General features: G+C 44.7%; 1 protein-coding gene across 2 annotated transcripts in view; it reads right to left on the minus strand.

Moving 5' to 3' along the window:
* alg14 (ALG14 UDP-N-acetylglucosaminyltransferase subunit) overlaps positions 1-16,168 on the minus strand; it is a 74,507-nt gene extending 58,339 nt beyond the window's left edge. For both annotated transcript variants that reach the window (XM_052013018.1, XM_052013017.1), the window contains exons 1-2: positions 16,005-16,168; positions 7,033-7,184 (exon numbers count right to left, since the gene is read on the minus strand). In XM_052013018.1, the coding sequence (XP_051868978.1) occupies positions 7,033-7,184; positions 16,005-16,149 (297 nt within the window). In that variant the 5' untranslated portion in view covers positions 16,150-16,168. The remainder of the gene's footprint in view (positions 1-7,032; positions 7,185-16,004) is intronic.
* Positions 16,169-26,936: the final 10,768 nt, after the last annotated feature.

Raw genomic sequence — 26,936 nt, forward strand, 5'->3', positions numbered from 1 at the left:
CACACAGTGATTGTAATCTCCCCATCAGTAAACACATTGCTGTTTCACCATCAGGAACTACTGCAAAAGATTATAAACTGTTCCAATTATCAACATGGAATTAAGAATTTCTTAAGGGAATGTAAATAAGGACAGAATGTACGATTTTAAATTGAGTAATGTCATCACATGCTCTGATCCAATTATCCCTGCTTCTAATCCTTCCTCAACGAAAACTTATACTTACTTGACACTGTGTGTGCACATCTGTGTGTCATGGCTTGGAAAAATCAATAAAATAAATATGCCAATAATATATTAAAAGACTAAAACCCACAAGACTGTAAGGCAGCCCGCATGCACTTAAAGCCACTCCATAGCAGTTGATAAGTTCATGAAGCCAAGCATGTTTGGCACAGTTCAAAGAAAACTGCTGAACTCCAGGAGTAATATTGTTAACTCCTCAACCTCCTCTTCTTTTCTCTATTGAAAAAGAAAGGCAATTTGATTCCATTTGACCAAAGAGAGTTTAGGATAGGAAAAATGCAAAACCATTTTACTTTTAGCTGAAGTAATTGCAATCATCCTCAAGAAACTTCACAATGCACACTGGCCCAAGAAACAACACACACACATATACAGACACACACACAGAGTTGACCTTCTGTTCTTTGATACATAGGAAATTGAAGCCAAGAGCAGTTTTTTGATGAAGAAAGATTAGAACACAAGGATAACTGACTTGGATCACATAGTCCTTGTTATAAAGTTTACGTTCTGTCCTGTCCTGCTCCAAACAGGAAAAAGGAATACAATGATTTGATTCCTGCTGGGTGTCTTATGAATAAAATCACGGCCACAGCCATGAGCAAAGGACACAAAAAAACATGCTTTCAATTCCACTTTCCCTGACCATGTCCTTCAACCCAACTTATTTGGCGCCTTGTCTATGCTGCCGTATAGTCATCACATTGTTCTCCTCCAGCAGACATCTCCTCAACTGAACCCAAATACACGGAAAGCCTGAAGCCTTCAATCTCTAAATAGAAACAGCTCTTAATATACTGTTTGTTTTGCTGAAGATTTCAGTCATGCTGGTCTGGCCCAAGTACAGGCAACCCCCACATTACGGGGGAGGGTCGTGCTCCCAGAAGATGGTCTGTATTGCAGTTTTCCGTAATGTGAAGTCACACCATTTGGACATGCATCAAGAAATGAGTGTTGAAAAAAAAATTGTGTTTATTTATTAACATTTTTCCCCCACATAAATTCCGTGCTGGTGAATTTTATTCTGTAACAAATTTTTGGGTAGTGTTTTGTTAATTTTGTGAGGGTGAATTTACATAACTTGAATGGCCATAATGTGTGTGGGGGGGGGGGGGGGTCACCTGTATCTTGCTTCAGTCAGACTCTCTATCAACACCCTTCAACCGAGTGCACAATAGAAAATTGGTATTGGTTTATTATTGTCACTTGTACAGAGGTACAGTGAAAAACTTGTCTTGCAAACCGATTGTACAGGTCAATTCATTACGCAGTGCAGTTACATTGAGTTAGTACAGAGTGCATTGAGGTAGTACTGGTAAAAACAATAACAGTACAGAGTAAAGTGTCAGAGGAAGTGCATTGAAGGTAGACAATAAGGTGCAAGGTCACAACAAGGTAGGTTGTGAGGTTAGAGTCCATCTCATCGTATAAGGGAACCATTCAATAGTCTTATCACAGTGGGATAGAAGCTGTCCTTGAGCCTGGTGGTACGTGCCCTCAGGCTCCTGTATCTTCTACCTGATGGAAGAGAAGACAAGAGACAATGACCCGGGTGGGTGGGGTCTTTGATTATGCTGGCTGCTTCACCAAGGCAGTGAGAGGTAAAGACAGAGTCCAAGGAGGGGAGGCTGGTTTTCGTGACGCACTGAGCTATGTCCACAACTCTTTGCAGTTTCTTGTGGTCCTGAGCAGAGCAGTTGCCGTGCCAAACTGTGATGCATCCGGATAGGATGCTTTCTATGGTGCATCAATAAAAGTTGGTGAGTGTCAAAGGGGACAAACCGATTTCCTTTACCTTCTGAGGAAGGAGAGGTGCTGGTGAGCTTTCTTGGCCGTGGCATCTACGTGAAATTTCCACAAACTACATCCTCTCCATGCATCCTTCTCTAACAGACTTATAAGGACATACATTTCACGAGTACCTTTCCCATTACTTTCAGGATGACCAAGGAATTTTACAATCAATGAGGCACATTTAGAATGTAATTACAGTTGTTAAATTGGAAACATGACAGCAAATTTATGCACAGCAAGATCCATAGAGAGCAATATAACAATAACTGGAGTCTAGCTTTTTTTCTGATGTATATTCATTGTGACACTGGTGAGAACTCCCATGCTCTTTGTCAGATTAGTATCACAGAATCTCTTGCGTCCATGAGGAAACGAGGTCTGAGAGAATGCCTCATCAGGAAGGCAGCAGCTTTGACAGTACAGCACCCTGTCAGGACACAGAGTAAGAGTGTCAACCAGAACTTTGTGCTCAAGTTTCTAGAGTGGGACTAGAATTCATAACAGGCAACTCTAAGGCAAGAGCACACCCCACCGAGCTTACCTATTTGAATGTCAAATTGTTTTTAACAAAATTGCCCATCTCTAATTGAAGAGCTTGTCTGACAGGAACAGGATACAGTGTAACAAGCTTCATATTTAATCTTATCGCAAAGCATTTGCACGGAAGACTTCTTTTCCTTTTTAAATTATTCTGCTCACATTGAAAAACACTAAGGCAACTATCCAACATCGACAGACGAAATCAGAATCAAACTTATTTGCAAGTAAAATGATTAAATAGAAACAAATCAAAACAGCAACCAACCATCCTGTGCAACATTTGTACCAGTTAAACTAAAATAATTTTAAAAATGTTAAAGTTTCCCTTTAATTATTTGATAACATCCAGCTAAGGCTTCCCACAGATCTCTTCCTCACAACCTCAATTTGGAAATTGGCAAACCGAAAAAGAAACAAGAGATATGGGAAATTTTACACCCATTGTACAGGTCTAGTGGGAACCTAGAGCAGATTATATAACACAAGAGCCAAGAACCTTTGTCTTTGAAGGCAAACAATTATGCTATCAATCAACTTAATAATTCAATCAATTTGATCGCTCAAGCCAAGAACAACATTCACTATTGTTCAGTGGAGACACAAGAAACTGCAGATGCTGGAATCTGGAACAACACACAAAATGCTGGATGAACTCAGCAGGTCAGGCAGCATCCATGGAGGGAAATGGATAGTCGACGTTTTGGGTCAAGACCCTTCATCTGGACTGGAAGTATAGATAGACCCTTTATCTGGACTGGTAGCATAAATAGACTCTATAGGTGCTGCCTGACCCAAAGTCAAGTTTATTATCATAGGCACAAGTACATGTGTGCACAGGTGCAATGAAAAACTTAATTGTAGCAGCATCACAGCATCATATAAGCAGCATTCACAAGAGAAATATAAATAAAACACAATTTTTACAAGAAAGAACACATTTAGAACAAAAAAAGTCCATTTTAGTGCAAAGTGATCACTGAGTTCCTCCAGCGTTTTGTGTGCTGATTCGTTCTTTTTACCGTTTTGCTTTAATGTAACTTTGACATCAAACAGCTAGGTTGCTCACACACTCATTTTGATTGCAACACAACTCTGCCACCTCACATCTCCAAGGGATGATTTCCTATCTACTTCACTATGTATTTCTATATATTTCCAACATAAATCATGTGCTAACATGACTGTGTTTCTGCAGGTTACTGACTGACTAGGTGGGCTTCATTCTACCCTGTGTAAACCTGACATCATCCAAAGCTGTGGTGCTCACACCAAGTCCTGCCTACTCAAGACCCTCTGAACCACCCTGGCTCCACTTCAAGAAATGCCCAAGTTTCAAAATTCACTCTCATTTCCAAATGCCTCTGCGGCCTCACCCCCACCATTTCTGCACTCTCCTCCAGCCCTATAATCCTCCAAAGATACCCATACTCTTCTAATTCTGGTCTCTGTTGTTGGAACTGGGAGAGTGAAAAAAACATTAGTTTCAAGTTGCTGAGAGGGTGGGGGGGAGGATAGGGCCAAGGAAAAATGCCCAGGGAACATCTGTGGAGAGAAAAACTGATTTAATAGTATTGCTCAATAATCTTACAGCAGAACTGACCAGTTTCTGATACAAACAGAAAAAGTGAATTTGCTGAAATTGTTGAATTTGATATTGAGTCTTAATGGCTGCAACGTGCCCAATATAAGTTTGAGAAACAGCACCTCATCTTCTGCTTGGGCACAGTGTAGGTGGGAATCCTTGGTGATTTTGAACTTTGTTTCTTTATTTGTCCTCTGTTACCCCCATTTAATCTTGTCATTTATTCCCTTATCTCTGATCCGCTCATTCCTTGCTTCCCTCACTGTGCAAGAATCAATTGATATCAATCTTCCATATACTCAATGAGAGAAAATTACAAAGATGTACATTTTCCTCATCCTAGTCCTAAATGGCCAAGCATTATCCTGACTATGCCCTAGTTTTGGATTTTCCAGCATGAAGAACAATTGCATACCATCTATGCTCAGACATCTGCCTCACTTTGCCTGTCTTAAAGAGATCACCTCTCATTCTTCTGAACTCCAGTGAGTTTAATCCAATTTTACGCATTCCCTCTTCATTGGACAACCCCATCATCCCTGAAATGTTATAGAGTAATACTGCAAGGAAACAGGCCCTTCGGCCCAACTCGCCCATGCCGACCAAGATGCCCATCTAAGCTAGTCCCATTTGCCTGCATTTGACCCATATCCCTCTAAACCTTGTACAACTGCAACGTAACAGCCCAACTCCTATACTCAGTGCACTGACTGATGAAGGCCAGTGTGCCAAAAGCCTTTTTCACCACCCTGTCTACCTGTGACGCCACTTTCAGGGAACCATGTACTTGCCCTCCTTGGTCCCTCTGTTCTACAACACTGCCCGGGGCCCTACTGTTCACTGTGTAAGTCCTACCCTGATTTGACTTCCCAAAATGCAACACCTTCCACTTATCTGAATTCAACTCCATTTGCCATTCCTCAAGGATCTTTTCATGAGGTATACCCACACCTCAAGGACTGCAGCTGCTCAAGAAGGCAGCTCACCCCCACCTTCTCAAGGGCAACTAGGGACAGGTAATTAAATGCTAGCTCAGCCTGCCAAGCCCACATCCCTTGAATGAATAAAGTACAATTCCACCATCCAGTACTGACCATCTCACAGAATACCTTACACAAGTCACACCCCACACCATTCTCTAACTGGGACCGTATCAGTCCTTGTTTGATCCTGAGGTCAGCACTTGCTTTCTTAAGGACCAAAACAGGTGTGGTCTCAACACACAGGTGTGGTAACTACACAAGACTTCCTCACTTTTGAACTCCAGCCCTCAGGTTACAAAGGTCAAAAACCTGCGTGTCTTCCAAACTTTTGTGTACCTTCTGCATCTCCTGAACCAGCACACCAAAATCCTTTTACATAGCAATGGCCTGGCAAGCCAATTGGTTCATGGGCAAATAGAAGTGGGCAATAAATACCAGCCTTGCCAGCAATGCCTAGCAGATGCAAAGAAATAACTATCAGAATATCAATGCTTGCACAGGACACTAAGTCGTGGGTACAGTTCTTATTTTGCGAACTGGAAGCCAATGCCCAACCATATTCCAAAGCTATCCAAGAAATTTGTTACAGAGTTCATCAGGTTGACACATAACAATCCCATCCGCCTCAAACGTGTTTCAACATCATATGGTGGTAGAGCCAAACTCAATTTTTTCCTTTATCTTCAGAGATAATTATCCTGCAGTATTCATGTGAAACGCTACAAACTGGAGAACAACAATGTGTTTGAGCACAGCCCCAAGCTTCTCACTGTGGCAAATGAATGTCACTTTCCAGTAAAACTGCAAGTGCTGGGAATATAAAACAAGAGGAAGTACTGGAAACGCAGTTAGTGCTTGGATAAACGACAGGCTTGAGTGCAGTTTCTAAAGCCTCAGATACCTGACCTTCAGCAATATCTTCTTTTACGAATCTGCTTCAGCTTCATTCATAACCAAACTTTTCCGAGCTCCACGCTCACAGGGCATCCAGCTTTTCTGGCTATCTGCTTCTTGTTTCTCTAATGCCGTGGCTCAGTGCCTGTGATTCAGTGGGCAGAACTCTTGCATCAAGGTCAGATGTTGCTGGTTCAAGTCCCATTCAGAGGCTTGAGTAACATTCCCTATGCAGTACTAAGGGAGTGCTGCATTATCAACGACACTGTCTTTTGGGCGTGCGTATTCCATTTTGCTTCCAAATGGGATGTAATAGATTCCCATTTCAAAACAGAACAGGGATGTTCAATTTGATTTCCCAGCTAATCCTTTTCCCCTAATTGATATGAATTTAAAAAGTGATGATCTGCTCATTATCACAATGCTCTCTGAGGGACCCTACCAAACACAAATTCGCTGCTGCATATCCTACACTGTAACACCAACTCTGCGTGTCCCTCTCCTCAAACAGTGCCCGATTGGCTGTTTCTATTTAAGAGGCATTTAGACAGGCACATGAACATACAGGGAATGGAGGGATATGGAACACATGCAGGCAGATGGGATCAGTTTAATTTGGCATCATGGTTGGCGCAGACACTGTGGGCCGAAAGGCCTGTTCCTGCGCTATACTATTCTATTTTCTTACCGGTCTGTATATTTTTTCAGCGAAGGTGGCTGCCTCAAAAGTAAGTGCAGGAATCTAGGCCAGCCCCACATTTCACTGGAAGTTATCTGATCCTGGCTACAGTTGCCTTAGTGTTCCAAAAAAAATCAATCACTGATTGTCACCACTGATTGCTAACCAGCGACCTCTGCTGGGTATGCTCATACAGTGCACATCAGACAACATCACCACTGGGCTTAAATTGTGATGACAATTCCTCTACAGATATAATACACAAAGAGGGACCACTGCTGTAGGCTGTAGTTCCAACCCACGCTAACACCTACCTGAGGTTCAGAACCTCCTTCAGTTCTGGCAGCCTCAAGCGTGCGGACCTTGTCTTCACTCATCCTGTCTGTTTCAGCAATGACGTAATGCCTGGGGGCATACGAGGCAGAGAGGCTGCCCACCAGCCTGAGGATCTCCGAGGTGTGTCCTCCTGCAAGACAGAGTCAGGCATGAAGGCAGGAGATGGAACATTAAGTGAGTCACAAACAATCAGTTTTACCATAATTTTTATAATCTATCACAACCAGCATTTCGTTGTAGCACCTATAATTTACTTACCATGTCACGATAGCCTATTGGGTCCACGAAGCTCATGGCAGAGCACTTCCATCAATCCCATTCCTCTTCTTATGTCCCTGTAACCAATTCTCCCTGACACGCCACCAACTCTCCATTGATTCTTTTTGCCTACACTAAGGGATAATTCATTGTGACCAATTCTACTGTACAAGTAGCGGTTAGCGCGATGCTATTACAGCGCCAGCGATTGGGGTTCAATTCCCGTCGCTGTCTGTAAGGAGTTTGTATGTTCTCCCATGTCTGCGTGAGTTTCCTCTGGGGGCTCGGGTTTCCTCCCACATTGCAAAGATGTACGGGTAGGTTAACTGGGTTTAAAACGGGCGGCGCAGACTCGGTGGGCCGGAAGGGTCTGTTACCACGCTGTAAATAAGATTTTAAAAAAAAGTGGTTGGCTAGACCACACTTGGAGTATTGGTCACCCAGCTATAGGAAGGATGTCATTAAGCTGGAAAAGGGTGCAGAAAAGATTCACAAGGATGTTACCAGGACTGAAGGGCTTGAGTTACAAGGAGGGACTGAAAAGGCTGGGGTTTTTTCTCCCCCCTAGAGTGTAGGAGGCTGAGGGGTCACCTTATAGAGGTAGATAAAGTCATAAGGGGCATACATAAGGTGAATGGTCACAGACTTTTTCCCCAGGATAGGGGGCACAGGTTTAAGGTGAGAGGGAAAGATTTAAAAGGGACTTGTGAGGCAACTTTTTCAAACAGAGGGTGGTGGGTATATTGTATGAGCTGCCAGAGGAAGTGGTAGGGGCAAGTACAATTACAATGTTTAAAAAGACATTTGGACAGATGCACAGGAAAGTTTTAGAGGGATATGGACCAAATTCAGGCAAATGGGACAAGCTCAGATAGAAAACTTGGTGGGTATGGATGAGTTGGACCAAAGGGCCTATTTCTATGTATGCAGTATAACTCTCTGACTCTAATTCACCTACTAGTACTTTTGGGATGTGGGATGAAACAGGTGTACCTGGTGGAAACCCTGATGGTCACAGGAAAAAAGGCATAAACACCACAGAAACAGCACCCAAAATTAGGAACAAACCTGCTCCCTGGAGCTATGAGGCAGCAGGACTAACTACTGCACCATGTAACGAATGCACTCATTGTGCTTCACAGGAGCAGATGAAGGAGACAGGTGGTCAGACAGGTAGGTTTTAAGAAGAGTCTTTAAGGAGGAGCTCAGTGAGTGGGGAGTTTCAGGGAGGGAAATTAGAACCTGGGAGACACAAGAGACTGCAGACGTTGGAATCTGGAGCAACAAAAAAATCTGCTGGAAGATCTCAGCAGGTTGAGCAGCATCTGTGAGGCAGGGGATGGGAAGGAACTGTTGATGTTTTGGGATGAAACCTTGCATCAGGACCAAGTCAGTTTAGAGGTGACTGCTGATAATGGAGCAGTTAAAAATGGGGCATGAGTCCCGAAATGCAGGAGTGTAGAGAACTCAGAGTTTTAGGAGTTTGCAGAGATAGAGTGGAGCAAAGTCATGATGGAATCTGAAAACTAGTGTGAGCATTGCTAGGCAGAGAGGCAATGTGGGTTGGCAAGCAGAGATGGGCGAACAGGATCTGGGGCGAGTTACAACAGCAGCAGAGGGTGCACAAGGTGCAAGAAAGGTGACCAGCCAGGAATGATTGAATCAATGGCAGGCAAAGAGTTTCAGCAGCAGATAATTTAAGGTGAGGATCGGAATAAAACCAGCAAGTTTTCAGTAAGGCAGACAACAAGACAACAACAGCAACAGGCTTAATGTTTCAGCTTGACACTCCTGGTGAAAACTCATGAATCAACAATAAAATGTACTGATTATTCACAACCATTCCCTTGAGTGAAGTCAGTAAAGGTTTAAGTCAGCGCAGGATATTCAAATGGACTCCCCACTATCACTGGTGGTGAATTGCTGCAATTTTATGCACTCAGTTGTCTGGAGAAATGTCAATATTTTCCCACAAAGTCAGGCCATTCATTTTTCAATAAATAGTCTTTGCACATTTAATCTCAATGATGCTGAAATTTTATAATACAAAATGTGTAATGTTTACTTGAATATCATACAAGTATTTCAATGCTTAGCACATGCTTTCAATTATGTACAACTATAACAAAGCATGTCCCTGGTACTCATTACTAGTACATGGAAACATGAAAAAAATAGGAGCAGAAGTAGGCTATTTGGTCCTTAGAGCTTGCACCTTCATTCATCAAGAACATGGCTGATCCTCTGTATCAATACATTTTTCCCCCCACACTCTCCCCATACCCTTTGATGCCTTTTGTATTGAGAAATCAATCCAGCTCCCCCCTAATTATATTCAATGACCTGGTCTCCAAAATCTCGGTTTGGAACAGAATTCTACAGGTTCTCCACCTATTGAGCGCAGAATTTTCCCCTGACCTCATTGCTAAATTACTTGCTCTGCATCCTTGAATAGTGACCCTGAGTTCCAGACTCCCCATCCTGCATAAACATCTTCCCTGCAGTCTGTCAAGCTGTGTCCGGATTTTGTGTGTTACAATGAGATCTCCACTCATTTTCCTGAACTCTAGTGAACACAGGTCAAGGGAACCCAATCTCTCCTCCTACAACAATCCTCCCATCCTTGGAGTCAGTCTGATGTGCCTTTGTTACTATCCCCCTAAGGGCAGCCATACACAATACTGCAGGTGTGGTCTCACAAAGCCCTGTGCAATGAGTGATGCTCAAGAATATCTAGATCCCATTTGTACATCAACATTTCCCAATCTAATACCATTAAAGTAATACTTCGCCTTTCTGATTTTCAAACTAAAGTGGATAACATTCATCCACATTTTACCACAGCTGCCATATATTTTCCCACTCACTCAACTTGTCTGAATCACTTTGATACATCCTTGCATCCTCCTCACAACTTTCAATCCGAGCCAGTTTCATCGAACATAGAACAGTACAGTACAGGACCTTCAGCCCATGATATTGAGCTGACCTATATTAACCTTATCCACATTCAATCTATCCCCCTCTCTACTTCACCTCCCATAACCCTATTTTTTTTTCATCCATGTGCCTATCTAAGAGTCTCTTAAATTACCCTATCATATTGGCCCCTATCACCAGCCCCGGCAGTGCATTCCAGGCACCCACAACTCTCTGCGTAAAAAAAACCTACCCCCGACATCTCCCCTGAAATTTCCTCCATGCACATTAAACGGGTGACCTCTAGTATTGGCCATTACCGCCCTGGGGAAAAGATGCTGGCTGTCCAATCCGTCTATACCTCTCATAATCTTATATACCTCTATCAAGTCTCCTCTCATCCTCTGTTACTCCAGAGAAAAGTCCCAACTTGCTCAACCTCTCCTCATAAGACATGTGCTCCAATCCATGCAGCATCCTTGTAACTCTCCTCAGCACCCTCTCCAAAGCTTCCACATCCTTCCTATAATGTGGTGACCAGAACTGAACACAATATTCCAAGTATGGTCTAACCAGAGTCTTATAGAGATGCAATATTACCTCACGGCTCTTGAACTCAATCCCCCAGCTAATGAAGGCCAGCACACCCTATGCCTTCTTAACTGCCCTATCAACTTGTGCAGCAATTCCGAGGGTTCTATGTACTTGGACCCCAAGATCTCTGTACCTCCACACTGCAAAGAATCCTGCCATTAACCATGTACTCTGCCTTCAAGTTTGATCTTCCAAAGTGTATCACTTCACACTTCTCTGGATTGAACTCAATCTGCCACTTCTCTGCCCAGCTCTGCATCCCGTCTAAATCCCGTTGCAACCTACAACAACCTTCTGCACTATCTACTACACCACCTACCTTCGTGTCATCTGCAAACTTACTAACCCAGCTTTCCACTTCTTCATCTGAGTCATTTATAAAAATCACAAAGAGCAGGGGTCCCAGACCAGATCCCTGTGGAACATCACTAGTCACCGATTTCTAGGTTGAATACTCCCTTTCTACAACCACCCTCCGCCTTCTGTAGGCAAGCCAATTTCAACAATACAGGAGCCTGAAGGCACATACCACCAGACTCAAGGACAGCTTCTACCCCACTGTGATAAGACTATTAAACAGTTCCCTTATACAATGAGATGGACTATGACCTCATGATCTACCTTGTTGTGACCTTGCACCTTACTGCACTGCATTTTCTCTGTAGCTGTGACACTTTACTCTGTACTGTTATTGTTTTTACCTGTACTACATCAATGCACTCTGTACTGACTCAATGTAACTGCACTGTGTAATGAATTGACCTGTATGATTGGTTTGTAAGACAAGCTTTTCACTGTACCTCAGTACAAGTGACAATAATAAACCAATACCAATACCACAGCCAATTTTCCACGGATCCCATACCTCATGACTTTCTGCATGAGCCTACCGTGGAGAACCTTGTCAAATGCTTGCTAAAATCCATATATACCACATCACATCCACCACACTACCTTCATCAATTTGTCTTGTCACTTCCTTGAAAAACTCTATTAGGCTAGTGAGGCACGACCTACCCTTCACAAAGCCATGTTTACTATCCCTAATAAGACTATGCTTCTCCAATGCTCATAAATCCTGTCCCTAAGAATCCTCTCCAATAGCTTGCCCACAACTGATGTAATACTCACTGGCCTATAATTCCCAGGATTATCCCTTTTACCCTTCTTGAACAATGGAACAACGTTTGCCATCCTCCAATCATCCAGTACCATTCCTGTGGCCAGGAAGGACTCAAGGATCATTGTTAACATTCCAGCAATCTCTTCCCTTGTTTCCCCACAGTAATCTGGGGTATGTCCTATCTGACCCCGGGGACTTATCTATCCTAATGCTTTTTAGTAGCTCCAACACTGCTTCTTTCTTAACCTCGACAAGCCCCAACACATTTGCCTGTTCTATACTAACTTCACATTTGTCTAATTCCCTCTCACTGGTGACCACTGAAGCAAAATATTCATTCAGGATCTCCCCTACGTACTTCACCTGCAGACACATCTTCCCCCCCTAATCCCTGAGCAGTCATACCCTCACCGTAGTCATCCTCTTGTTCCTCACATATGTGTAGAACGCCTTAGGGTTTTCCTTAACCCTACTTGCCAAGGCCTTCTCGTGTCCCCTTCTAGTTGTCCTAAGTCCCTTCTTAAGCTCCTTCCTGGCCATCTTATAACTCTCAAGAGCCATCTAATTTTTGCTTCCTAAACCTTAAATATGCTTCCTTCTTCCTCTTGACTAAACCTTCCACCTCTCTTATTAACCAAGGTTCCTTCACCCTACCATCCTTTCCTTGTCTCAGTAGAACAAACCTATCTAGAACCCCATGCAAGCGGTCACTAAACAACCTCCACATTTCTGCAGTGCATTTACCAGAGAACATCTGTTCCCAATTTACATCCCAAATTCCTGCCTAATACCATCATAATCTGCCCTCCTCCAATTAAGTACTTTCCCATAATGTCTGCTCCTATCCTCGTCCATGGCTATGCTAAAGGTCAGGGAGTTGTGGTCACCATCTCCGAAATGCTCGCCCACTGAAAGGTCTGTCGCCTGACCAGGTTCATTGCCTAGTACCAGATCCAGCATGGCCTCCTAACAAGTTCTGCCCCATCTAAACCTTTTGCACCAAGGAGGTGTCAATCAATATTAGGGAAGTTGAAGTCACCCATGACAATAACCCTGTTATCTTTGCACCTTTCCAAAATCTGCCTACTTGTCTGCTCTTCAGTGTCCTGGTGGCTATTTGGGGGCCTATACAATACTCCCAATAGAGAGATTGCTGCCTTCCTGTTTCTGTCTTCCACCCACACTGACTCAATAATTGATCCCTCTATGATGTCCTCCCTTCATATTATTCCCAAATTTAGAATTATTACATTCAGTTCCCTTGTCAGAGTCATTCTCTGTCGTGTATAGTTGGAGCCCAAGCACTGATTCCTGCTATCTCCCAAAGACACTTTATTTATTGCTTCCTATGTCAACCAAAACTCAATCCATGCCAGAATAATACCCCAATCTCACAAGGTTTAATTTTGCATACTAACCTCTTACGTGGGACTTTAATAAAGGCCTGAAAATCTAAATACAGTACACTCTCACGTTACGGAGGGATTGCGTTCCTACAAAACTGTCCATATTGCAATTTTCCACAATGCAAACCCTTGATAAAAATGTCAAAATTTGTTGTTTCTTTCACATTAGTGTTTACTTAGTTATTCTTTCCTCAGATAATTTCTGTGAGAGTGAACTTTTATTCTGTACCTCAGACTTTTTGGTAGTGATTTATGAATTCTCTAAGGGCAAGTTTCCATTACCTGAACTGTTGTAACGCAGGGCATATGCTGTATACCACATCCACTGGTTCTTCTTGATCTAGCCCGCCAGTTACCTCATCAAAAAAACTCTAATATGTTTATCAAAAATGATTTCCCTTCCATAAATCCATGTTGACCTCATCTAATCCCACTGATATTTTGTAAATGACGTGTTATCACACCCTGCATTTTCTCTCCTACTTAAATTAGGCTAAATGGTCTGAAGTTGTCAGTTTTCTTTTTTTTAAAATAGTAGGGTTACATTTGTCACCCCCCAATTTGCAGGAACTCAATCACAGAACTGTTCCATAATCTACAGATCTGCGGATTTATCAACTTTCAGTCCCATTAATTTCCCAAACATATTTTTGTTAATACCAATTTTCTTAATTGCATATTTTCATTTGACTTCCAGTTCCCTGGCTTTCTGATAAATCATTTATTTCCTCTTCCACAAATACATTAAGACTTACACAAACAGCAAGTTGCCTACCAAAGGAAATTAAGGTAATGTGCCTTGATGACTATCGCCCAATGTCTCTGACATACACCATCATGGAGTGCTTTGAGAAGCTGGTCATGGCACACATTCACTCCAGGCTCCCAAACAACCTCGACCCACTGTAATTTACCTACCACCAAAACAGGTCCATGGTTTTCGCCATCTCCCTGGCCCTAAACTCACCTCTGGAGCATCTGGATAACAAGGACACCTATATCAGACTACTATTTAGTGATTACAGCTCTGCGTTCAATATCATAATTCCATGCAAACTCACCTCCATACTCCTAGACTTAGGACACAACACTTCCCTTTGCAATTGGATCCTTAACTTCCTGACCAACAGACCGCAATCAGTAAGGATAGGCAGCAACACCTCCATCACGATTATCCTCAACACTGGTGCCCCACAAGGCTGCATCCTCAGCCCTCTACTCTACTCCCTATACACTCACAACTGTGTGGCCAGATTCTGCTCTAACTCCATCTACAAGTTTACAGATGATACCACCGTATTGTGCCAAATCTCAAATAATGACGAGTTGGAGTATAGGAAGGAGATATAGAGCCCAGTGACATGGTGCCATGACAACAACCTTGCCCTCAATGTCAGCAAAACAAAAGAGCTGGTCATTGACTTCAGGAAGCAGAGTGGAGCACATGCTTCTGTTTACATCAATGGTGCTGAGGTAGAGATGATTGAGAGCTTCAAATTCCTAGGTGTAAACATCACCAATAGCTTGTCTTGGTCCAACCACATAGATGCTGTGGCCAAGAAAGCTCACCAATGCCTCTACTTCCTCAGAAGGCTAAGGAAATTTGGCATGTCCCCTTTGACCCTCACCAATTTTTATAGATGTACCATCGAAAGCATTCTATCCAGATGTATCATAGCTTGGTATGGCAACTGCTCTGCCTGTGACTGCAAGAAACTTCAGAGAGTTGTGGACACAGCTCAGCACATCACAGAAACCAGCCTCCCCTCTGTGGACTCTGTCTTTACTTCTCGATGCCTCAGAAAAGCAACAAGCTTAATCGAAGGCCCCTCCCACCTGGGATATTCTCTCTTCTCCCCGTCCCATCAGGCAGAATATGCAAAATCCTGAAAGCACGTACCACCAGGCTCAAGGACAGCTTCTATCCCACTGTTATAGGACCATTGAATGGATTTCTCGTACGATAAGATGGGCTTTTGACCTCACAATCTACCTTGTCACGGCCTTGCACCTTATTGTCTGTCTACACTTCACTTTCCCCGTAACCGTAACACTATATTCCGCATTCTGTTATTGCTTTTCCCTTGTACTACCTCAATGTACTGGTGTTGTGAAATGAACTGTCCAGATAGCATGCAAAACAAAGTTTCTCACTGTACCTCCATACGTGTGACAATAATAAACCAATTACCCACAATAACAACGGGCAGGTAACACGTTCTTTGGTCACGTTAACCAAATGTTGACCAAGACACATGAAATAACTCCCATGTCCTTCGCTCAAACAGTGACATTCTTTCACGTCCACCCAGGAGGTGCGAAAGACCACTTCTGGGGAAAAGAACTCTGGATTCCCTCATTACTGCATTGAAGTCTCAGCCTCGATTCTTTACGCTAAAGACTTTTTGCAAAAGTTACAGCCAACTAACAACGTCTAGTTTTTATTTGCAGAATGGGAGATCACACACGGATGAGCTAACTCGGTCCGAGATCAGTTTCGATGTGTGGAATTATTTTATATTTGCCTTACACGTAACCACAATGCATCAAAGCACAGAAACCTCCCTCGCTTCCGCGTTTCCATTCCTTTACAAACATGGGGGCTGTGCACTGGCCTAATCCTCGCTTCCTGCTGCTGAAGCAAACTTACCCGAGCCGACAACCACCAGGATGCTGGCGGAACCCCGCTTGCGGGGCTCTTGCGTCTCATTTCTCCGGAGTACTAGGAAAATTCGCGCAATGAAAACGCAGACGAGCGCCAACAGCGCAGCGCCCGCTCCGAACCACCAACCCATTGAGCCCGGGACTGGCTGTCAATCAAGCGCTGCGGAGAGCGGCGCCCTGCTCCACACTACGGAGTAGCAGCAACTACAATTCTATGCTTCACCAGAGTTCAAAATCGCAAGCAAACACTTCAATATAGCCGATGCTCTTCTCCTGTGATGGAAATAATTTTTCATCCTCTTTGACCAATAAAAATAATCGACTGCGCAAAACAGTATATAATTCCGCGCTATCCCTCAACATCTGTAAAATTCTTCTTTCTTTATCAGGTCAAAGTTTATGGGAGCTTCCTGTGCACAAATTGGCTGCTGTACTTCCTACATCACAACACTCATTGAGATAATTTATTCGCCGTAAATCACTCCCTAAAATTGCAGGGCTTTTTTCTTTCAAAGTTGCTTACTTACTGAAACACATGCAGATGCCCAAGAGACTGCAGATGCTGGAATCTGGGTGAACACACAATAAACTTGAGGAACTCAGAGGTTCAGGCATCTTCTGTGGAGGGATATGGACAGTTGACCTTTTGGATCAAGAGCCTTCATCTGGAGGCCATTCATCCCATTATTTCTATGATGGTTCCCAACCAAGCAATCCACCAGTCCAATTTCCATCTTCCCTTTATTCCTGTCACACACCCACCAACTCTCCCATTAGAATCTTTTTGCAGCTACCTACATAAAAGGGTCATTTACAGGGGCCAATTAACCTATTGACCTTTCTCTTGAATTAAAGACTGACTCTCTACACTTGGGCAGAGAATTCACCAAACTGAGGGCAAAGAAATTTCTTCTCATCTCTGTCCTGAATGACCAACCCCCTTCTTGATACTGTGGTCCTTTGTTCTAGATGTCCTTCCAGGAGAAATATCATTTTTGCACTTACCCTATCAAGCCTTTCTAAGAATTTTGTATGCTTCACTGTCATCACTTCTTAATCTTCCAGCACAGGAGTGTGCACTGCTAGAGAAACAAAGGACTGCAGATGCTGGAAACTAGATGAAAAACATGATGATGATGGAGGAACTCAGCAGGCCAGGCAACATCTGTGGAGAAAAGCAGGCGGTCAACATTTCAGATCAGGACCCTTCCTCAGGACTGAAGATAGGAAAAGGGGAAGCCCAATATATAGGAGGGAAAAGCAGAGCAGTGATAGGTGGACAAAAGAGGGGAGTCAGGGTGGGCACAAGGTGGTGATAGGTAGATGCAGGTAAGAGATAGTGATAGGCAGGTGTGGGGGAGGAGGGGAGAGCAGATCCACTGGGGGATGGGTCAAAGGTAGGAACAGAGAGAAAAGAAAGAGGCTAGGAAAGGGAAGAAGAAGCATGGTGGGGGGGTATGTGGCGAAGGGGGGAACTGTCATATCGGTGATAGTGTGGGAGGGCGAGTTGAAGTGACTGGCAACGGGAAGATGCAGGTCACAGTTACGGACGGAGCGCAGGTGTTTAGCGAAACAGTCACCTACCCACACCCCCACCCCACCCCACACCATGCTTTTTCTCTTCTTCCCTTTCCTAGCCTCATTCTCTTCCTCTCTCTTCTTACCTTTTACCCATCCCCCGGTGGATCAGCTCTCCCTTCTGTCTCCCCTCTTATGTCCACCTATCACTGCTCTGCTTTTCCCTCCTATATATCGGGCTTCCCCTTTTCCTATCTTCAGTACTGAGGAAGGGTCCTGACCCGAAATGTTGACCGCCTGCTTTTCTCCACGGGTGCTGCCTGGCCTGCTGAGTTCCTCCAGCATCCTTGTGTTTTTCATCAGTGTGTATTGCAAGTCTGCTTAACCTCACCTCATGTGACAAACCAACCACCACACTACATCGTCAAAGGGAAGAAAAATTGTGTTACTTTAAGATCACATCTCAGTTTTCCATTTGGAGAAATAAAAACACTTTCTTTAACATACAGACATCTAATTGATAATCAGGTGCAGAAAGAAAAATGCTCTTAACATACCTGCCAAATCAGTTCTTTTAAAGTTATTGCAATTACAGAGGTAAGCTTTAAAACCAAAGCAGAGTAAGAGGCAGCATTTAGCTTACTTGTGGTTAATCCAAACATGAGTTCTGTTTCTGGACTCTTCTGAAATAAACTGATTAAGAAATGTGGTGATGATTCTATTGAATTCTGTTTATATGTAGTAAATAAATATATTATTTTCCCGTACTGGGGAGCTCTCTAAGTTTGTTCCAAAGGTGGTTAACTGAATGAAAGCCATAAAAAACCTCTATCTGTGCATGCCCAATTACAACTGTTTAAAATTCTGTAGCTTGTATCTGTAGCATCCATTGTGCGAGCTCTGGGCTTAGAATGGGATGGCACCATGCTATAACCCAATCTACATAACAACAATACCACCGCACATCAATTCATTTGGTGTTTCAAACATGAGACAGCAGTGAGGTTGCAAATAGCAAAAAAAAATCAACAAAGAAGCAACGTGCCTCCATCAATCAGGAAACTCTTGTGTTCAGTTCTTTATGCACATATGCAGCGTGTAATCAAGAGTTAAAAGAATAATGGCATGTATTCCATATGATGTTATCTTGAATACTGTTTTAGACATACTACTTGGATGCATGAATGTACTAGAAACTGAAAGGAGTTAATACATTACAAAGCAATTCATGGACACACAGAGAAGGAAAATAGGAAGTTGTAGCGGTTGCTACTGCGGAATGAACACAAGATGCAAGTCGTAGAGTTTCAGAACAGAACTGGTTTATTTTCCCGCCTTGCGTGGGCCTTTTAAGGGAAACTGTTCCCGCCCAATGCAACCGGCAATGACATATATGCTACGTCATCAAGTCTTTCCCGCGCGCGGGTTCTCCCCGTCGCTCGGGGAAGACGAAGGCCCGCCACCATCTTGGGCCTCGCCGCTCCAACGCCGTGCGACCCGACTGCCGAGCCAGTTTGCTTGCCCGGACGGTGAGTTGCTACACAACACCCCCCCCCCCCCACCCCAGAACCGGCGATACAGTCTCCAAGGTCCGCAGGCTATGCCAGCTGCCGCTTAGGGGGTCGGCCTCTGCGTCATGGCGTTGAAACCTCGACCAGTTGTTGCAGATCTAAATGGGCCGGTTTGAGGCGGTCTGTCGTGAAAACCTGTTCCCTGCCCCCAACGTCCAAAATAAAGGTGGATCCATTGTTCCTGATGACTTGGTCCCTCATATGGTCATTGCAACGGCACCCGAGGTGTGCCCCTGTGAACGAAAACAAACTTAGTGTCTCGTAGTTCTTTGGGCTGACAGGATGGGGCTTGACCGTGCCGCGAGGTGGGGATCAGGGCCAAGTTGCCGAGCTTCTCGCGCAGTCTTTGTAGGACTGCTGGGGGTTGTTCCCCTTGGTCTCGAAGGGCAGGTATGAAATCCCCTGGGACAACTAGGGGCGCCCCGTACACAAGCTCAGCTGACGAAGCGCGGAGGTCTTCTTTGGGGGCAGTGCGTATGCCGAGCAGGACCCAAGGCAGTTCGTCAACCCAGTTAAGACCCTTCGGGCGGGCCATCAAGGCTGATTTCATATGGCGGTGAAAACGTTCCACTAACCCGTTCGATTGAGGGTGGTAGGCTGTGGTTTGTGTGCAGCTGCGTCCCCAGCATGTTCGCTAATGCAGACCAGAGGCTGGAGGTAAATTCTGTGCCTCTGTCTGAAGTGATGTGAGCTGGAACACCAAAACGTGAGATCCAAGTTGTGAGCAGTGCCCGGGCACAGGAATCAGTCGTGATGTCAGATAGAGGGGTTGCCTCTGGCCACCTCGTGAACCAGTCCACGATGGTAAGGAGGTACCGAGCCCCTCTTGAAACTGGCAGAGGGCCTACGAGGTTGATGTGGATATGGTCGAACCTTCTACGGGTAGGCTCGAATTGTTGTGGCGGAACCTTGGTGTGTCGTTGGATCTTCAATGTCTGGCAGTGCTGACAATTCCTGGCCCACTCTCTGACCTGTTTGCGCAGGCCATGCCAAATTAACTTGCTGGCGACCAGCCGGACAGTGGATCTGATGGACGGGTGAGCCAACCCATGTATCGAATCGAAAACGCGTTTCTGCCAGGCTGCAGGAACTATAGGGCGGGGTTGACCTACTGCGATGTCGCAAAGGATGGTCTGCTGACCAGGACCAACCAAGAAATCTTGGAGCTGCAGGCCTGAGATTGCGGTTTTGTAGCTGGGCAGTTCGTCGTCAGCTTGCTGTGGGGCAGCCAGGGCCTTGTAGTCGATACCCAGGGACAAGCTGTGGATGGTTGGTCTGGAAAGTGCATCAGCAACGACATTGTCCTTCCCAGAGACATGTTGGACATCCATTGTGACTTCGGAAATATAGGACAAATGTCTCTGCTGACGAACTGACCAGGGATCAGAGGCTTTGGAGAAGGTGAAGGACAAAGGCTCATGGTCGGTGAAGGTGGTGAAAGGCCTGCCTTCCAAAAAGTACCGGAAATGCCGGACCGCCAGGTACAGCGCTAGAAGTTCCTGATCAAAAGCGCTGTATTTTAGTTCGGGTGGTCTAAGGTGCCTGATGAAAAATGCTAAGGGTTACCAACTGCCTTCGATTAGTTGTTCCAGTACCCCACCAACCGCGGTGTTGGATGCGTCCACCGTGAGGGCGGTTGGGCCATCTGTCCTAGGGTGTACAAGCATCGTGGCGTTTGCTAGGGCGTCCTTGGCCTTAACAAAGGCAGCCGCAGCCTCGTCGTTCCAGGCGATGTCCTTGCCCTTACCAGCCATCAGCGCGAACAAAGGGCGCAGGATATGGGGTGCTGCAGGGATGAACCGATGGTAAAAGTTGACCTTCCCCAGGAATTCCTGTAGGCCTTTGACCATGCTGGGGTGGGCAAAATGGCGGATAGCGTCCACCTTGGCAGGTAGGGGTGTTGCTCCGTCACTGGTGATTCTGTGGCCGAGGAAATCGATAGAGTCAAGCCTGAATTGGCACTTGGCCGGGTTGATTGTGAGGCCGAAATCACGGAGACGGGAATACAGCTGGCGGAGGTGGGAAAGGTGTTCTTGGTGGTCACGGCTGGCGATTAGTATGTCATCTAAGTAAATGAACACCAAGTTCAGGTCTCGGCCTACTGCGTCCATCAGTCGCTGGAAGCTCTGCGCAGTGTTCTTAAGGCCGAATGGCATTCGAAGGAATTCGAAAAGGCCGAATGGGGTGATAATTGCAGTTTTGGGGACGTCATCCGGATGGACTGGGATTTGGTGGTATCCCCGAACAAGGTCCACTTTGGAAAAGATGCGGGCCCCATGTAGGTTCGCTGCGAAGTCCTGGATGTGAGGGATGGGATAGCGGTCCGGGGTGGTGGCGTCATTCAGCCTGCGGTAGTCGCTGCAGGGCCTCCATCCGCCAGTGGCTTTGGGGACCATGTGCAGGGGGGAGGCCCAGGGGCTGTCTGACCTGCGAACAATCCCCAGCTCCTCCGTGTGACGGAACTCTTCCTTTGCCAGGCGGAGCTTGTCTGGAGGTAGGTGTCGAGCTCGGGTATGAAGTGGTGGCCCTGTGGTAATGATGTGGCGTTTGACCCCGTGTTTGGGCATAAAGTTCGTAAACTGAGGTGCCAAAACTGATGGGAATTCGGCTAGGACCTTGGTGAACTCGTTGCCGGACAGGAAAATGGAGTCCAAGCGCGGGGCTGGTAGGCTGGTTTCTCCCAGGGGGTAGGTCTGGAAGGTTGTGGATTGGACTAGCCGTTTCCCTCGCAGGTCGACTAACAGGTTGTGGGCCCGAAGGAAATCGGCTCCTAGGAGTGGTCGGGCGACGGTGGCAAGGGTAAAGGTCCAGGTGAAACGGCTGCCGCCAAATTGTAACTGAAGTGTACGGGTACCGGAAGTCCGTATCGTTGTGCCGTTTGCGGCATTGAGTACCGGACCTTGTTGCCTGTTATGAGTGTCGCGGCCGGTTGGGGGCAAAATACTGACCTCTGCTCCAGTATCGACGAGGAAACGCCACCTGGACTGCTTGTCCTGAACGAATAGGAGGCTTTTTCGGTGGTCAGCCGCCATAGCTGTTAGCGGTGGCTGGCGCTGGCGTTTCCCTGACTTGCAGGGTAGGTGGCATCGACGGGCCTCCGCGCCCCACCTCTGATGGTAGAAACACAGTTGGTTGGCAGTGTCATCGTCTGTGTTTCTGGGGTATGGTCGCTCAGTTGCTGGGACTGGTTCAGGCGGGCATTGGGCTCGCGACCTGGCGATTTGGCCGAAGGACGAACCGTGCTCGCGTTTGACCTTCCACAGGATGTCTGCCTGAGCAGCCACCTCATGAGGGTTGCTGAAATCAGCGTCGGCCAACAGCAGGTGAATGTCATCGGGTAGTCGTTCGAGGAAAGTCTGTTTGAACATTAGGCAGGGCTTGTGCCCCTCGGCCAATGCCAGCATCTCATTCATTAGCGCGGATGGGGATCTGTCCCCCAGGCCATGGAGATGAAGCAGGCGGGTGGTGCACTCACGATGGGAGAGGCCGAAGGTCCGAATCAGAAGGTTTTTGAAAGCCGGGTAGTTATGTTCCTCCGGAGGGGACTGGATGAAATCACTGACCTGGGCAGCTGTCTCCTGGTCCAGAGAGCTGACCACATGGTAGTACTTTGTGGAGTCGGAGGTGATCCGCCGAAGGTGGAATTGCGCTTCGGCCTGGTGAAACCAGACGCTGGGACGAAGCGTCCAAAAGGTGGGCAGCTTGAGTGCCACTGCGTTGGATGCTGCGTTGCCGTCCATTGTGCAGGTCCAAAATCCGTTTGGACCGTCGGTGTCACCAATGTAGCGGTTGCTAACGTGGAATGAACACAAGGCGCGGGTCGTTGAGTTTCAGAACAGAACTGGTTTATTTTCCCACCTTGCGCGGGCCTTTTAAGGGAGACTGTTCCCGCCCAATGCAACTGGCAATGACGTATATGCTACGTCATCAAGTATTTCCCGCGCGCGGGTTCTCCCCGTCGCTTGGGGAAGACGAAGTCCCGCCGCCATCTTGGGCCTCGCCGCTCCGACGCCGTGCGACCCGACTGCCGAGCCGGTTCGCTTGCCTGGACGGTGAGTCGCTACAAAGTGTTCAAAAAACAGAGAGACACAAGAAACCGCAGATGCTGGAATCCAGAGCAACAAACAATCTGCTGGAGGAACTCAGCGAGTCAAGCATCATCTGTGGGAGGAAAGGAAGTGTAGACATTTCACGCTGAAACTCTGCAGCAGGACTGATGCAGGGTTTCGACCCGAAATGTTAAGAGTTCCTTTCTTCGCACAGATGCTGCTCGACCTGCTGAGTTCCTCCAGCAGATTGTTTGGCATTTAAAAACTTCTTTTTCTTTCCTAGAGAGGAGTAGTAATGCAAAAAATGACTGGCCAATAATTATTGATAGCTTTAGTTATGGGAGGTGTTGTGACTTTGAATGAGTCACATGGAGACCAAAGCCATAGACGTAACAGGTCAAGTAAGCAAACACAAAGGGAGACCTGGTGGAAGCATCACTCTGAACTCAAAATACATCTCATATTCTTTAAGTACAAAGATAACAACAGGTGCTTAAATACAATTCCAGTAGTTACAACTGCACAGTTTACTTCAATATCTTAAGTGTGGACAACTGGTCCATAGAATTACACATTTACATTGTGAGCAGACCCTTAACTGGGAAGACCACCTCTGAATACTTAAACAGCTTTGTTGCGACAGGGTGGTTCACGTTGATAATATGAAGTCTTCCAAGGAAAAAAAAAAACAACATCCAAAATATCCTTCTTTTACCATAGTATTGTGAAAGGTTCTGGATACACAAGCACCCCAAGTATTGTCTTGAAACAGATATGAACATGGCCATGTTTGAGTTGCTAAGTGGCAAAATAGGCATTTTGAAACTCTCTTGATCTCATTTTGGGGTTGGAGACACAAGCTTCGCCTGCCTAATGTATCCCCCTCTCTGTGATACAATGGTGGAAAGCTCAGGATGTGTCACTTCTAATGCCCTGAACTTCATCAATTGTATTGATAGATGTCACATTGTTTAACAGAATAACTTTATACAAGTACTTGTTCAGAGATTGTCTAGTCAGTTTTCAAAGCATAGCTATTAAGTGGCCTCCTGCTGTGAGCTAGTAGCCTGTTCCCTTCACAGACAGCGGTCCTTGTTTATGTAGCTGTACTTGTAACTTGAAAAATGACTGCAGCTTATAGATTACAGTTGAATGCTGTTTGAGGACCGCTCTTGTTCATATTAAAAGCTACTATGCACTTTCATACTCTTTAACTATGGCAGCTATTCAATAACTGGAGGAACGTTGACCACGGTAATGAAAGAAAATTACGATATTAGCAGCACAGTGCTGTCAGTGGCTCTTCTTCAGCCATCTGATTGGCTCACAAACAGTGGAAAGCTGTGAGTTGGGATGGAAATTTAAGACAAGCAGTGAGAAGCAGCTATATATGTAAGTAAATTAATACCAGCTGAACAGCCAGAAAGAAACAAAATACATTCATGTACATTGCACATTCATATTGACACACACACACACACACACACACACACACACACACACACACACACACACACACACACACACACACACACACACACACACACACACAGGTACACTACCTATGCAAGTTAGTGCTCGGAAACTCATGTACTGCACACACATAATGAAGTAAAAAAAAGAATTCAAAGCAATGGTGAAAAAGGAACAATGGTTGAAAGAAATAGTCTGGAAGAATGCAGCTTTCCTACAATTTTAATCATTACCATTGTCTGAGCTTATATGATTTTATTTCATTTTTTTAATGGAGAATAAAAATAAACTGCTGGAGGAAATCAATGGGACAGTCAAAGGGACAGTGGAGACCCTGCATAAGGACTGAGAGTGTAGGGCTGAGATACCCAGTATAAAGAGGTGAGAGGAAGGGGTGAGGCAGGGGCTGGCAGGTGAAAGGTGAAACCAGGTGAGGAGGGAGATGATGAAACAAGTGGGGAAGGGGGAGGGATGGAGTTGGGAGACAGCAACTTGTGGGTGATAGGTAGAGATAGATAAGGAGAGAGAAAAAAAGGAGTAAGCAGACATAGAGAGAGGCTGGAAGGTGATATGGGGAGACACAAGAGGCTGCAGATGCTGGGATCCGTAAGCAAGAACAGTGATAAGTAGAACCAGATAAGGAAGGGACGATGGGCAGACTCCAGATTACAGCATCTGCAGTCTCTTGTGTGCCTTAAGTTTTTTTAATGTTTAGTGTGGGGCAAAATCATGGTGTGCAGCACTGAAATAAAATGGTATCAACTTATTTGTATGAAACTTTCTTGTCCACAATTGCAAATTAAAATTTCTCATAAATTGGTGATACAAATGCTGCCCAAAGGTATGTGTAACCAAAGCAATCCATGAAACTTGTAAGGAAACTTTATACAATCTGCTGGAGGATCCAAGCAAGTCGAGCAGCATCTGTGGGGAAAAAGGAATTGTTGACATTTTGGGTCGAAACCCTGCATCAGGATGGAGGGTTTCAACCTGAAACATCAACAATTCCTTTCCCCTCACAGATGCTGCTCGACCCGCTGAGTTCCTCCAGCAGAATGTTTGTTACTCCAGATTCCAGCATCTGCAGTCTCTTGTTTCTCCAAGGAAACTTCATAATATCAGATGCAACACTGTGAAGGGGCAAGTGGACAGAGAGACATTATGAATTTTGCTGTTACATGTGAAATCGAGTAGTGTCAATGCAACTTTTTTAACCTGACTACCTGCAAATATTGGCACATTTCTTCATTATTTGACTGAAACTGTATCAACTGAACAAAGTAGCGTCAATACAACAGAGTGCAGAAGAAAAATAAATGGCTAATAAATCAGTGGCTACAGAAATCAGGTGAGAGACAATATAAAGTCTGATGATTTCGTGGACACCCCAGAAAGAATTCCCAGATTCTGAAATCTGAATTTATAAATCTATAACTCCCTTGACATAAATTTGGGCAGTTTACTTAAATGTTTGGTAGTTTCTAAAATCAACTTCAATTTTTGTAAATTGTTATTAAAGCTACACTAAGTATTTTTTTCATCAAAATTCCTGTAACCTTTCAATGCACTTGACACAATCAATTTAGTTTTTAGAAACTTTCAAAACGATTTTATATAATCTAAGGGTAAGGAGATTCACATGAATTTTACAGGCACAGTTTACCTAAGTATTGATCTGCCTGACTTACACACTTGGGAGAACATATCCAATATAACATTGCTGACTTGGCGTTAATGATTGATTTACAGCCAGAGGGTAAGTCATACTGATATGATATAAAATTCGGAGCACTGCTGTGTTAATATTGTTACAAATTCAGAACAAATGTGTAAATAATCTTTAAAAAGTTTATGCAATCTGAGTAGTCCAGATCTACTCAGCTGGCATCACGACACGTTACTACATTGTTCCTTCCACCACCAACCCCCTCCCCTCCAAAGTAAGCTCGAGTTCTTTCTTTCTTTTTACAATATTTTTATTAATTCCCCATAGAAAATACAGAGTACATGAATCATAAAAAAAGACAAATTACTACAGAATACATTGTGTTAAATCATACATAAAATCACAATACCCTATATTGATAAACAAAAATGATAGTTAATTAATAACAATTAAGTTGGAATAATTTGGAATAATTTTATTATTAAAAAAAATCTAAACCCACTATCAAGACCGAAGCTGTTTGGTTAAAAAAAGACAAAAAAACCCATCCTAAACAGGTAATAGTAATTAGCCAATATCTGTACTTTAACCACCAAGTCAAAGGCTTTGAAAATAGTTCAAAAAAGGTCCCCACAATGTTT

The sequence above is a fragment of the Pristis pectinata genome, chromosome 3 (genome assembly GCF_009764475.1).
Source record: "Pristis pectinata isolate sPriPec2 chromosome 3, sPriPec2.1.pri, whole genome shotgun sequence".
NCBI lineage: Eukaryota > Metazoa > Chordata > Chondrichthyes > Rhinopristiformes > Pristidae > Pristis > Pristis pectinata.